This window comes from Nanorana parkeri, unplaced genomic scaffold, assembly GCF_000935625.1.
Source record: "Nanorana parkeri isolate BGI_ZX_2015 unplaced genomic scaffold, ASM93562v1 scaffold47, whole genome shotgun sequence".
NCBI classification, from domain to species: Eukaryota; Metazoa; Chordata; class Amphibia; order Anura; family Dicroglossidae; genus Nanorana; species Nanorana parkeri.
In genome coordinates this window covers 2939214-2954025 of record NW_017306315.1, presented here as the reverse complement: position 1 = coordinate 2954025, position 14812 = coordinate 2939214, and the positions used below count along the sequence as shown (strand labels likewise).

Genomic DNA, 14812 nt, shown 5'->3' with positions numbered 1-14812 from the left:
AGTTTATAATATAAAAGCAGCGCTGGCTGCAATACTCGCCTTCTCTCCAGCGCTGTCCCCCAGAGTACCTCCTCTCCACCACAAGGTGTCCTCAGTCTTCTGGGTTGACTGTCACCTAGCATTAGTCAACTTGTAAGACTGAGGACATAATGTGAGTGCAGGGTGTTACAGACCTGCCTCCTGAAAGGGGTGTACCCCGCGTTATGATGTAGAGAAAGGTCCCGACGTTATGTGAGCAACACTCTATCATTGAGGTCTGATCATCCTGGAGAAGAGGACAGGGTTTCTGCAGCATCATGTGAGCAACCCAAAGACCTCTGGAAAAAGTCAAGTATCAAACCAGAAAAGCATAAAATACTGTTTTGGAAATGAAGGAGGGTGAAGTTGGTCTTTAACTACCACATGACTGGCCGTTGTAATTAAACGGCTGGTCGGAGAACTTGCTGTCCTGACCGGACACATAAAGAGTATCTTTAAAAGCAGCTAATGTGAGTACCTGAATTTGATTCAGATTGAAAGTGGGAGAGGCAGCACATTCTCAAATGCTCACAGAGAACATACCAACAGGGGAGAGAGCAGAGGAATGACCATCAGTGTTCTGCTGCTCCTTCTCTGCCCAGTCAGTGGCTGTGGGTGGTAAAAGTGACCTGACTGTATTGCATTACTGCAGTAGAGAAAAAAGTAATGTCCTCAACCTAACTGCTGTGTAAATCTCAGGCTAAGAGTACTCTGACCACGCGTTTGATATGTCATATATGTCATTCAAGTTTGTCAGCTTTAGTAGATTTGGGGATATTGGAATGGCACCAGCACTGGAATGAATGATATAATTGTGTTTTCAGACTTCATGAGGGGAATCCGGATGGCGGGGTCACTCTGATGGTCCATATGACTCCGGAACACATTCTCAATCACAGCAGCTACAGGCACTGGATGGAACGGTAAGTTTTGTTCTGTTGAAGCAATAAAATTCTTCTGCCCTTTCAAGTCAGGGAGTTATCGGTCTGCACCATCTTCTGAGTCAAATGTTCTGAGCATTTTACTAATGAGTACCTTCCTGCTACCTATGCAAAGCTAAATGCAGCCTCTCTAATAAGTGTCCTTGTATGATCAAAAAAAAAAAATACCCTTCCTAGTCCGTAGAGTTCAGCATTCTTTCTCCAATCATCTTCCAGGCCAGCAACTTGAGATGATTGGCTCCTCCTTCAACAGGATTATCAGGAGGTGGCTATTACTTCCTGATGATGTGCCACTGGATCTTGCGCATGTGCAGACATGCCGCAGGTCTCTCCCTGCTAGGTCCTAAATACTTGAATTGATCAAAATGGTGTGCTACTTCCTCTGTTAATGTAACACTGCCTCTAGTAAGTGTGATGTGGCCATCCCAGGAAGCAGCGGGTGGCTGATAACAACTATGTCACCCTTGCCTAGGGGCATTATTGGGAAGGGACGGGTGCTACAAAAAAAAATAAGTTGGCAAACATACAAAAACTAATGGGGACGACGGAATGAACGGATGAGAGGAAGTCCATTTTGTGCTGAAAGGTCTCGTACACTGTACGTCGTCAGTCACGAAGGGGTTAAATCAATTTTAGTGCAGTGATTATCCAGTCGAATGCCATTTCAGGAAGGATTTCATGTAACTGGAAGGGCTTTCTCTTTTTTTTCTGCATCTCCTCTTCCAGGTTCGGCCCAGGGACGGAGCACCTGATCCTAAATGAGAGCGTTTCCTCTATCCATAACCAAAGTGCCTACAGGATTCAGACCCAGCTAAACCTCATCCACCCCCGTATCTTTCCACAGCTCCCTGAGCTTTCCAGGAAGGTAAGAGGCTGTGCGGACTGACATTTGTAGTTCTGCGGTGCTTTGTGTGAGCCGTCTATAGAAAGGCACTGTATGTTTTTGCTTTGCAGGAGGAGGCGGAAAATGGCGTCTGTGGAGTTAAAGCAGAATGCCTTCTGAAATACCAGCTGAGACCGACCACAGAATGGCAGAGGTAAGCGGGCGCCTCATTACTGTGCACTGGGAGGTAAGCTGCTGAGTCACTGCTGGGAGGGGTAGCAAGGCGTGGTGATCTGCTAAACCACTGATAGTAGCGGGTAGCAGGGGGAGAATGAGAACTGCTGTTGGGTTTCTACTACTCTTTGGGTCATATTGTGAGGGATCTGTTACTGCAGTGAAGGCCTTATGAAGCAACTCCACACGTAACAGAGATGACATTATTTTGAGGAGCTGCTTCTTAAAGGTTCACTATAATTGAAATGAATTGAAGCCCAATGTATGCCCCTCACCTTTTCATGTTAATATACACTATGTCTCATTGCACTAAGTTAGATCAGTTGGTGTTCCTGTTTAGGAGGTGAGGCCTATGCTGGGTAATGCTCCATCCCTCTTCTCAGCTGGTGGGGGTGTATCATTGCCCTACCGACTATCAAGAGGATCACAGAACTGCCCACTGTAGGCTGCAGTGGGAGCTGAGCTACCAAATCACTGCTGGAAGGGGGGCGTAGGGGAAGATGAGCTGCTGAGTCCATGCTGGAATGGGGAGCAGGCTTTGCCGATCTGCTGGACCAGAGGTAGCCAAACTCCAGCCCTCCAGCTGTGGTCAAACTACAAATCCCATTATGCATCTCTCCAGGAGTCATTTCTGTGGCTGTGAGAATCTTGCAATGCCTCATGGGATTTGTAGTTCCACCAAAGCTGGAGGGCCAGGATTTGGCTACCCCTGTGCTGGACAATGCTCCAGTCCTCTTCTCAGCTGTTGGGAGCGGTATCATTGCCCTGCCGACTGAGAAGATGATCAAAGAACCGCCTTCAGTAGGCCATTGTTCCTATACCAGGTGATCCGCTAATCTCAGGTAATTACAGAGACGTATAGTTGGCATGGGGTGGAAGGTCAGGTAGATTTAAGGTTTGTGCAACTATAGTTAACCCTTTAGCTTAGCAGAGCAGTTGTGAGTCAGTAGCCAGACCTAGAAGTTTCTTTCCTCTTTGATCACACAGTGATTTGATATTTCAGGGACATGGTCACCAGCAACAAAACCTCAGAGTTTGTGAAGGAGGCCTTGGAGCTGCCCGGTTTCAAGGAGGCACTGGAGGAATGCAGGCTGCTCCTGGAGTCCGATCTCTCACCGGCTGCTGGTAAACACAGTGATCTCTTCTAACATTTTTCATGGAGTGTAGACGTTGCGCTAAAAACTGGACTCCAGGATCCTGCCCACTTTATATTCTTTAAAGCCTTTACTTTTCCAATAAATCTTGCTTTTATTTCCTAAATTATGTGCCCATTCATTGTTTATATGTAAAATATAATTGGCATAGCTGACAATCAAAGCATGTGGGCAGGTCGCAACCGGATGCTGCTGCCATTGTACCTGCCCACCTTGCACTTCTCCTTCTATAGACCACAACAAGGAGGAAATGTCACTTGGGACCATTTGCTGTTGTACACACAAGAGGATGCAACTGGAAGAATAAGGAACCTGTTTGGGGGGATCACAAAAATTAACAAAACCGATTGTATAAAGGAACAGCAAAAGTTTACATAATGGAAGTACTTGCTAGTATTGTATTACTCCAGGCAGGAGTGCAGCTTGAACTCCACAGAGCAACAATCTTCATTCAGGATGAATGTGTGAGCTTCACATACCAGCAGCCACTCCCACTTTAAGCCTGATTTTTTTTTTTTTTTTTAACTTCTGGTGTGTGGCTGCTCTGTATGAAGGCCGATTTCATGTTATAATTCCAGCACAAATTAACAAACAATGAAAAAATCAACAAATATATGTCTTATGTAGTTCCCTATAAATAAAACCTGTGCCAATAGAACTATGACGTCTGCCATTGCTGATGTTTCTTCCTGACTGTGATTCTAGTTTCCTGGCTTTAAGATTTTGGGTCACTGATCCAGAACAAGTAGGCTGATCCGGAACTTTGACCTAGCTGACTTTGTGGCACCATTCATGTTCCAGGTCAGGGCTCAGCATCAGAATGACAGCCAGACGCCTAGTATTTTCAGGAAGGCAGACGGCAGTTTCAGCTCCTATATGTTGGCCATCTCATAGATTCTTCTCTATCCTAGGGGTGGATCCGCAGTATCCTCAGGTTGTCTTTCTAGGAACTGGTTCTGCCATCCCCATGAAAACCCGCAATGTCAGCTCTACTCTGGTGCATGTCAGGTATGTATACGTCTTCTGCTCACTGCCCTCCTTCTCCCTTATCACCTATTCTGCCCTCCTCCAGCCCTTCCACCTATTCTAGGTACTGCCTTCTGTTTGCCCTTCCACATATTGTACCCTCCCTCTAACCTGCTACCTATTCTGCCCTCCTCTTCCCCGACACCTATTCAATGTACTGCCTTCCGTTTGCTCTTCCACATATTGTACCCTCCCTCTAACCTGCTACCTATTCTGCCCTCCTCTTCCCCGACACCTATTCAATGTACTGCCTTCCGTTTGCTCTTCCACATATTGTACCCTCCCTCTAACCTGCTACCTATTCTGCCCTCCTCCAGCCCTTCCACCTATTCTAGGTACTGCCTTCCGTTTGCTCTGCCACATATTGCACCCTCCCTCTAACCTGCTACCTATTCTGCCCGCTGCCGTTCTTCCTTGCTAAGCTTTTCTTTGTACAGCACTGCAATATATGTCAGCTATAATAATGTGTAATATTTAGAATAGTGTGAGTGTGGTGGGTTACTGAAGTGTAGACTCTTCTGGCGTAGACTGATGTGACTGGCTCAGTTCTTTTTATACAGTATTGTACTAAAGATCTAATTCCTGCTGGAAAGTCCTATAAACTCTAATTTTTTTTCTGCCCCCCCCCCAGTTCCTCCCAGGTTTTATTGCTGGACTGTGGAGAGGGGACATTTGGCCAGCTGTATCGGCACTATGGCGATGAGGTGGATGACATACTGTGCCAGTTGTCGGCAGTGTTCGTTTCCCACATTCATGCCGATCACCACACGGTGAGTTCTGCCCGGTTGGTATGAAATCTGCAGGAATGAGTATAAACATTAGCGACACTGACTTCTCCAATACAAGCAATACCATTCCAGCTTCCATTTTTTTTCTTTTTAGTGTTTCAGGCTCTGATGCTGCAGTTTATTAACTGAAAGGCTTTCCAATAGGGCTGTGCAAATTAACGATTCATTTCTTGATTAATCGTTAATCTTTTTGATCGATTAAAATGTTTTTGATGATTGTAAAAACTTTTTTTTTTAAACTTTCTGCACGAGCGCCAGCCAAGGCATTGGCCTATACACATACAGCACAGCAATGACCTATACACATACAGCACAGCAATGAAGTAATAAAATGAACTAGGATCACACTAATCCAGCACGTTATTATTCTGAGTTGCCCCACTCAAGCGGCGGCCATATTGAGTGGGGCACGTGAGATGAATAACGTGCTGGATGAGTGTGATCCTAGTTCATTTTATTACTTCATTGCTGTGCTGTATGTGTATAGGCCAATGTGGTTGGATCTGTATGTGCGTTATCATTAATCGATGAAAAATAATTTTGATTAATCGAACACGAAAATTTTAATCAGTAACAGCCCTACTTTCCAAGTATTAAAGGTCTCCTGTCCAGGCTTCTGTCCATGCATTATTCAGAAGGATTTAGTACATGGGATGAGCCGTGGATTGGTTAACACATGGCCCCAGAATAGTTTTGCAAATCTTTGTGCTTGCAGATCTTAAAGGACCTGTACTGCGGAAGCTGTGCCCGATCAAAGTCTAGCAGAGGACTAGTCACCCATGGCCAACTTACAGCTGACCTTTTCCCTAATACAGATTTAACATGTCGTGTTCTGCACTGACTTTGTGTAGGCAGTCATCTTGGTGGGGGCAGGGCTTTGCTTTTTATGTCAGAGATGCCCCCTTTGATGACTGGTGGTCTGATAATAGTTAATAAAATAATCATTTAGCAGCAGGAGAGATGGAGGAAGAAGAAGCAGGGAGATCCTTGTGCTGCAGGTCCTCAGGTACAGCTTCCTCCCCAGGAAAAACAACAATGATCAGCACAGTAGTGACATTATCAAATCCCAGTCCATGTCTTGTGAGAGTAGCATAGGCAGCAGTGCATAAGACGATCTCACAATGCAGATATACACCTATGGGGCTACAGAACAGGATTGCCTGAGCTCAAAAAATTTATTGCTATTTTCTAAGGTGGAATTCAAGACAAAAAGGAACCACTGAGGCACCTCTTATATGGGGATCCACCGATACAGGTTTTTCCGGTATCGAGTACCGATATTTGTTTTTTTTTCTTCCAGTACGCCCCAATACCGATACTGGAAGTCCCATTAGGGAAGCCATGCGGCGTGTAAGGACTCTGTCACCCAGCTTCCTAATTAGCAGGGAAGCCGTCCCCATGCTTCTCGTCAATAGGCGACGAGAAAGCATGGAGCCGGCTTTCTGGCCAATCGAGGAGCCTGGGCGCCATGTAGTGATGAGGGAGCATGGAGCCGGCTTCCCGGCCAATCAGGAAGCCGGGCAGCGTGTAATGACTCGCTGTCCGGCTTACTGGTACCGGAAGTATCGGGCTAGGGATCGGAGCATTTGGGCGAGTAGGAGTATTCACCCAAATACACGGCATCGGCACCAATACCGATAGTATCGGTATCAGTGGATCCCAAATTTTATATTTCTAGAGGTTCCTTTTATAACATTGCAGATCTTTACTTCTTAAGGTTAGATTCACTGTAAGTAACTGTTACATTTTGCCTCCGTTCAGGGCCTCCTCCGTGTCTTGTATGAAAGAGAGCGAGCACTGGTAAGTGTATCCGTGTAACAGATTTAGTCTCTGCTCACTTGAAAGTGTATTGGCGCTTTTTATCATCCTGTCTTCTTGCAGAGCTCACGTGGGAAGCCGTTCAGTCCTGTAATTCTCGTAGGACCCACTATTCTGATGACCTGGCTCAATCAGTTCCACGACCACTGCCAGAAGATACTCCATAATATCTGGTGAGTCCCTCTCGGTCTCCTTGCGGTTTATAGGCCATTCCCAGACTCGCCTTTCTTGGTGCAGCTAAGTGTTTTCCTGTAACATGACCGACCACAATTTGGACTTGATTATTAGCATAATTGTCTTCAGTGTGGAGACTGTACCTGCCATGGCTAAAGCATTAAGGCCTGGTTCACACCTCAGCGTTTTTACAGCGCGTTCCTACGCTCTGTAAAACGCTCAACATGTGAAAACCAATGATTGCCTATTGGCGAGGTTCCCACCTGGGCGTTTTACAGCACTATCCATTAGGATACAGCCAGGTAGCCCTCGGAAACGCTCTTTTGTCGCACATTTTTTAAACCCGCGAGTCGCGGTAAAAATGCGTGGCACGGAACGCGCGACAAACGCGCATATTCGATACGCCTAGGTGTCAACCCAGCCTAAAGTAGTAATAAAATCTCCTTGGGCCACAAGGGGGGGGGGTATGGCGAGGGCTATGGGGGACCCTGCAAGGCAGCAGAACCCACCCTCAAAATGAGAACTTAGGATATGGAAATTTTGAAGGGGAATTGAAGTGAGAGGCTACAACAAGGCAGACATCAAATGGTATAAACGCTGAAGGATAAAGGTGTCAATCATGTTTTACATGGAGGGTATAATAATGCAATGTCTGCCCACCTACATCCAGATCCCTAACATGCTTGCCAATTAGAGTCAGGACACTGGCATGCACACCTCTTGCTGCAGCACTTCTGTTGTCTGGTAGCTGTCAGTAGAGTGAGAATGTTATACCACACTGTGGTCATAATAGCAGCAGGTGCCTGGAATAGAAAGAACGGATGGCCGTCGTCACTGGAACAGGTGACACTGTTGTAAGATTTCTCCTCTGTTCCTGTTCTGGTTACAGCTCAAGATGTTGGATTTCCTGTGATTTATAGTGAAAATTGTAATGCTGCGATTATGAAATCCTTACACTTGCAGAACATACACTTCCTGCTTTGAAAGTGGTAACCACCAAGCCACTGTGCTGTCAGCTCTTTTAAACCGTATGCTAGATGATCTTAACTATGAATCTTGTGACTGCAACACGTACACTTGAGTATTTAGATTATCATTAAACTTTGCTGATTATTATGTAATATCTCTCTATCTGTCTGTTTTTAGTATTCTTTGCATGCTAGCCCTAAAGGGGGGGGGGAGGGGGGGGGGGATACAGCACATTTGCTGTATCTGAAATTTCTGTTCAAGATGCAATGAAATGAACCTTCAAGTGAGATCACTTTTCACTAGGATTCCTTACCACATATCCAGGAGTAGAAGTCAGTTTAGATCAGGGGTCTCAAACCTCCGGGCCCTCCAGCTGTGGTGGAACTACAAATCCCATGAGGCATTGCAAGATTCTCGCAGCCGCAGACATGACTCCCGAAGAGAGATGCATCCTGGGATTTGTAGTTCCACCACAGCTGGAGGGGCCGGAGGTTTGCTGCCCCTGGTTTAGATGTTTTGTCCAGGATGGTTGTGCCATTCCAAACGTTATCATTGCTGTCGCATGATCTCGCTGATATGGGTGCATTGTCCACTTCTGTAGGTTGTGTTCTATCCTCTCTCTGATTGAAACTCTCCTATATATGTTGTATTCCAGCTTTATCTCGTCAAGAAGCTTAATGGAAGACATGGAGGTAGACTGCCCCAAGACCAAAAACCTCATCTCCTCCCTGCTGGAGAAGTACCAGTTGGATAAGGTAGGTAATTAATCGGCATGTTCCTAGATGTTCCATTTTATATTTTAGGAATGAACTCCAGAAATAAAGAGCAAAGCTAGGCCAGCACACCGACTTCCTGATATGCAACATTAGAGTAGCATGTTTGGAAGAGAACCAATATTTTAGGGACACTCGGGTGTTTCAAAGTGACACACAAGAAAAACCAGGCATACCGCTCTTGTCACTCAGTGTCCCTATGCAGTCTTGAAACTGATCACAAGTTTGGATCAAGTGTCGGCATAGAAAAATCAATGGCTGCTGATGTTCTGTGATCTTCTTGCCTAGGATTTTGCTCTGGCTTAGTATATAAAGTGGTCTCAAAGTATCACCCTACCCGTCAACTCCGCTCATCCCAAGACCTCCTGCTTTCCAGCTCCCTTGTCAACTCCTCCCATGCTCTCCTCCAGGACTTCTCCAGAGTCTCTCCCATCCTCTGGAACTCTTTACCCCAACCTGTCTTGTCTGTCGCCCACCATGACTGCCTTTGCAATCCCTAAAGACTCATCTCTTCAGGGAAGCAGATCCCACCTCAACCTAACCGCTCAACCATCACGTTCTCAAACAATTCATCCCCACACAGCTCCCTCTTCATGTATCAATTACCCCTCCCTTTTTAGATTGTAAGTCCTCAAGGGCAGGGCCCTCCTTACCATCTCGTCTTGATTTGTATTGTGATTTGTAATGTCTTCCTTATATTGTAAAGCGCTGCGCAAACTGTTGGCGCCATATAAATCCTGTATAACAATAATAAAGTGTAGACGGGCCCCTCTTGTGATGTTGGTGCCTAATGTACCTGCCCATCTGAGTAATGGACAGTTAATTAGCTGCCCACTCACATCCCTGCCCCATCTACTGTTAAAACCCATCTCCGGTCAAACTATGAACCCCCTCCCACCCCTGCTGTGACCCATCCTGTTTTTTTTAGTTTTTTTTTCTCTTTTGTGAAGTAAAAAAACTTGTCAGCCCTCTGTCCATGTTCTTTCTTGGCGGTTCTTTATGGGTGCTGGGGGCTATTAATCCAGCACTGTATATGTGCCTGTGCCCGCCACTTCCCCCTAGCAAGGTCAGAGGCACATTGCAGGTTTTTCCATTTCATAAATTATTTTTGTATTCACTTGCAATGTAAGCATTGAAATACTTGATTTTTTCCGCAATCATTTAAGTTGGTGACGGGGTCTTTTTATGTTAAATGATGAATGATTGGGGCGTGGCTTGGCGACTCATGTGAGCGGACGCGGCTGAGAGAGCTCCGGCACGAGATCCTGATAATATCCTCTACATCTTCACTAATACAGCCTGATAGACACCTAAGTACCTTCCTTGCATACACTTTTCAGCTTCCAATGCTCTCGCAGACGGACCAGAACACCTTAGAGGCCCCCATCTCTCTATCGGAACTGGAAGTGGCAGTCTCCAGTTTCCCTAATGGTAAAGTGCCTGGTCTGGACGGTATTCCTATAGAGCTTTATAAGAAGTGTGGTTCAGTATTGTTGCCAGCCCTGTTAGACGTCTATAATGATGCACTTCGATCGGGTCAGCTGCCCCAATCTCAGTATGACGCGGCGGTGGTCCTTATTCCTAAAAAAGGGAAGGACCCCCTGCTTCCGGAGTCCTATAGACCAATTTCCTTACTTGGAGTTGATGTTAAAATCTTGGCCAAGGTGTTAGCTCTTAGGCTTTCCAGGGTCATCACCTCAATTGTACACCCAGACCAAACCGGCTTCATGCCTAACAAATCCACCTCGATAAATGTTCGTAGGGTCTTCCTAAACTTGCAGGCTCCGTTTGACACACAGGGTGGCAGGGCGCTCCTCTATCTTGACATTGCAAAGGCCTTTGATAGCGTGGCGTGGGAGTATCTCTGGGAAGTGTTGTCTCAATTTGGTTTTGGACCACGGTTCATTTTATGGGTGAAGCTTCTGTATGCAACACCGTCTGCCAGGATTAGAGTGAACAATGCCCTCTCCCCCTCCTTTCCTCTGCTCTCCTCAATGGTTCCCACGGTAGGCATGTGGATAAAGGAGCTAGACCGCTTGATTGCATTCGAAAGAGTGATATTCCAACACAGAGATAATATCTCTAAATTCCATAATACATGGACGAAATGGATACACAGATCCGGGCACCTTACCTCAAGTGGCAGTTGAGGTGGGGGAGGGATAGGTGTTATCCTTGTGGTAGGTGTTTTGTATCCTTGTGGTAGGTGTTTTGTATCCTATCTCCCCATGCAGAAGTGGCCATATACTGAAGGAACTCGGTAGAGTCGTTTTGAGATAGCTTATAGGGTTAATGATCTCTGACATGGTTGTGCAAACGTGTGGGCTGTCTGGATGTAGGAGGGACCACGAACTGGAGGTTGAGAGGCGCATTCTAGGACCTATGCAAGCTTTGTACCCCTACTAGTTGTTAAGATGCTTTTTGGTTCTTTCCCCGGAGTCCTCTGTATTTGTATACCCTTTCCTAGTGTGTTTGTGATTTGATTGCTGACAATATTCTGTGCATCTGTACGTAATCATTCTGTACCGAAAGCAACATGTCACTGTATTGTTATGTCTCTGCAAAGCTTTAATAAAAATGACTTGATTTAAAAAAAAAAAATGATGAATGATTATTCCTCTTTTCTGACCTAATTTCACCTCTCAGTTTCAGACCTGTTACGTACGCCACTGTAAAAACGCTTTTGGTTGTGCAATGGTCCACCAGGCTGGCTGGAAGCTGGTTTTCTCCGGAGACACCATGCCCTGCGACGCTCTCATTAAAATGGGTGAGCAGAATGTGGTTTTATGATCTTATGGTAAAGGGATTGTTCTAGTGTTCTCGTACATGACTGCGTTTTATTAAAGCTGAACTACGGATGCAAGAACTTTTGATTTTAATATATTCCTGAATACCCACAAAGGATACAATATCAACTTTGTGTGCACCGAATGGCTTTGCCCGGAACTAGATATTACCTTGTAATAGTGATGTCATCACTAGGCTGCTCATAGCCTGTGCAGAGCTGTGGAAGGGGACCAAGCAGGCTCCACCCACCAGAAAAACTTCATATCTGGGGTCAGGCATGAAACAGTCACCCTGGACATGGAGAGAGAGCAGCAGTGATTGGCCTTTTATTACAGGAGGAGGCGGAGGCCTGTGTTTATCACAGGATACTCCAGCACAGAGGAAAAGTGCTGGATTACTGCACAGATCTAGAAGAAAGGAGACCTTTATTGATTAAGAGTAAACAAGCCTCTTTAGTTAAGACCAGAGGTGGGCACCTCCAGTCCTGCAGCTGTGCTTTAACTAATCCCAACATGCCGCTGGGAGTCATGCCTGTAACTGTTAGTCTTGCAATGCACCATTGGACAGCACAAAATGAGGATATTTTGGAAAAGCTTCTAAATCTCTTCTACTTCTTCTCATACTTCAGTGTTTGTCTCGGTAGTAGGAAAAGTATCGGTACATCTCTGCTGCACATGCACATCTTCTAGGGATGCTAAGATACTTTTCGAGTACCAGTGCCGATGCCAGTGCCGAGTACCAGTGCCGATGCTTGGCATTTTCATGAGAACTCCCAGGGCTGCAGCGGTTGCAGCTGGGACCGGGCTCTGGCGCTCCACCACTGTCCTGAAATCATTAGTCTGTATTGCTTTAGAAAAACTGTCACATGACCATAGACAAAAAATGTATCAGTACTTGTAAGTACTCGGCAAGTACCAGTACTCGTACTCGCAAAACTGGTATCTGTGCATCCCTATATTTATAAAAACAAAATCGTACATTAAAACAGATGTACAAATCCCGGGAGCTCCGTGTGCTCCTTACAAATGACAGCTGCCTCCTAAAGTTTGAATTTTTCTCTAGTCTAGTCGTGGAGCTCAAAGGTATCGGTACTTGTACTTGTACCGAGTACTGTACTTGGTATCTGTGCAACCCTAACATCTTCCCATGATTTATTCTTTTCTGCAGTTAAGTAACTTTGAGATCTGCTTTTTTTTCGCCTCCAGGAAAAGACGCCACACTACTAATCCACGAAGCCACGCTGGAAGATGGATTAGAGCAAGATGCAATTGAAAAGGCGCACAGGTACCAAAGCTGCTATATGCTTTCTAACATGTGTCAGGCACTGGGAGCTAGGGGAGGTTTAGGAAGCCTAAAGAAGGAACACAGAGGGGACCTCAACAGCAGAGTCATATTTGTGGTCCTAGTAACTTTCCTGTTTGTTTTTCTATATATACTGCTAGCAGAAGAGTGTGTGTGTGTCCGTCCAAGAGTTCGGTAGTAGATGTTGGTGTAGTGGGTGCTAGTGTAAGAGTAGAGAGTGGGATTGTGTGCATAGATGCAGCAGTGCCAAGTACAGAGTTGGTCATTGTATTAGTGGATTAGTTGAATGGTGTACGCCCGCATACTCCCATAGAGAAGGACAGGGGCTGCGTACTAATCACACGCAGCACCTGTCCTTCCCGGGAGCTGCCCGATAAGACTGTGCACGGAGCTGTACGTACCGGCCGTTTCTCGTGTGAATGGCCTTAAGGTTTAACTCCTGAGATTTGTCAGTTTAAGCTTCAGCAGCAATCAAGGCATGAGTTGGACGTTGTCCTTCATGCTGTGTTGTAGACAGTAGTGGTGTAGGGTCCCTGTTGTGGGTTGGAGGGATCTGCGCTCTGAGGCCCCATTCACACTGAGCGACATGAAAATCGCGCGATTTTGAGCGACTTGTCGTGCGACTTTTTCCTATTGGGCTGTATGCAATCAGGAGCAATATCGCTCGAAAAAAGGGTCATGTAGGAGCGACGAGCTACAAGCGATATTGAGCGACGAGATGTGAACAGCTCCATTGAAATGGATTGGAGAAGCTGCATAGAGCAATATCGCGTGGAAATATGAGCGATATCGCTGCAAAAATAAATCGCTCAGTGTGAATGGGGCCTGAGACGTCGGAAGTAGCCTTTTATTATAAACACCGTTCATTAATTCGACCCGTTGGGCAAAGTGAACTTTGTATTTTCCGGGCGACTGGATAACCTGCAAGCTAAATGTCACTTTTCTTTCCCCTTGTATGATTTATAGCACAACGTCGCAGGCCATTGGTGTGGGGAAGCAGATGAACGCCGAGTATGTGATGCTGAACCACTTCAGCCAGAGATATTCCAAACTGCCGCTTATGAGCGATCCTGAATTCAGCAGCAAGGTGGGAATCTCCTTTGACCACATGCGGGTGAGTTTTCCCCTCCTCATTGATCAGAATGTCCGCTATATAGATGCTTTATAGGGAGATCCTGAAATGCTTAACCATTTAAGGATCTTGGGCATATCCCATACCCCCGGCCTTGCAAGGGCCAAAATCAAACTCCATGGCTGTAGAGCCGCCCAATCATATTAATATTTCTGTGTATTTTCTGCATTTTAACCTGCATTGCTGCGCTGTGTGACGTCTTAACCTCCGACTGACATTTAACTGGGTTTTTTTTTCCCTCCCTAAGATCCGATGGAGCGATTTTAAAATCCTCCCCAGGTTAATGGAACCCATCAAAGCATTGTTCGCCGAGTATCTTGTAGAGATGGAGGAAAGGAAAGAGAAAAGAGAGCGCAGCCAGCAAGAAGCCGAGAACTCAGCGGCTGACTCTGTGCGGTCCGCCAGCGGCAAACGGGATCTGGAAGAGGACGGAAAGGCTGCCGCCGCCTCCGTCAAGAAGATGAAGGCCTACTGAGGGCGTATTGCCCACTTTGCAGCCCAGCAAACCGTCCGAGGGGGGGGGCAGCTTTCGGATTGGATGAAGCTGCTATCCCAGAGGGGGCGATTCTACAAAGCCGCCGCGTGTGGAGGGAGTGGCGTTCGGCTGTACACGTCTTGGTCACAGAAAGTCAAACATGCAGAGTGGGATACTTGGAGGGATTGTACACGCACCGTCTCCATGATGTCGGCCACGTCTGTTAATACAGAGCTATAGCCGATCAGCTTATTGCGCACCTTCTCTTTTCAAACCCCCGAGGATGTTCTGTAACGCAGCAGCCCGGGGGAACATCCAGCAAGTGTGCGTTCTCCTTTTACGCGTCAACAGATGTTAAAGACGACAAGAAAATCTCATATGATAGAATTTTTATTTAA

At 46.1% G+C, this 14812-nt stretch overlaps 1 protein-coding gene across 1 annotated transcript in view; it reads left to right on the top strand.

The window, feature by feature from the left end:
* Window positions 1–14414, top strand: part of ELAC2 (elaC ribonuclease Z 2) — a 22371-nt gene extending 7957 nt beyond the window's left edge. Inside the window, exons 12-24 of the mRNA XM_018573364.1 lie at window positions 843–941; window positions 1686–1824; window positions 1917–1996; window positions 3020–3141; window positions 4082–4178; window positions 4828–4966; window positions 6746–6784; window positions 6866–6975; window positions 8601–8700; window positions 11365–11485; window positions 12711–12789; window positions 13774–13921; window positions 14187–14414. Coding sequence (XP_018428866.1) covers window positions 843–941; window positions 1686–1824; window positions 1917–1996; window positions 3020–3141; window positions 4082–4178; window positions 4828–4966; window positions 6746–6784; window positions 6866–6975; window positions 8601–8700; window positions 11365–11485; window positions 12711–12789; window positions 13774–13921; window positions 14187–14414 — 1501 coding nt within the window. The remainder of the gene's footprint in view (window positions 1–842; window positions 942–1685; window positions 1825–1916; window positions 1997–3019; window positions 3142–4081; window positions 4179–4827; window positions 4967–6745; window positions 6785–6865; window positions 6976–8600; window positions 8701–11364; window positions 11486–12710; window positions 12790–13773; window positions 13922–14186) is intronic.
* The last annotated feature ends 398 nt before the right edge of the window (window positions 14415–14812 follow it).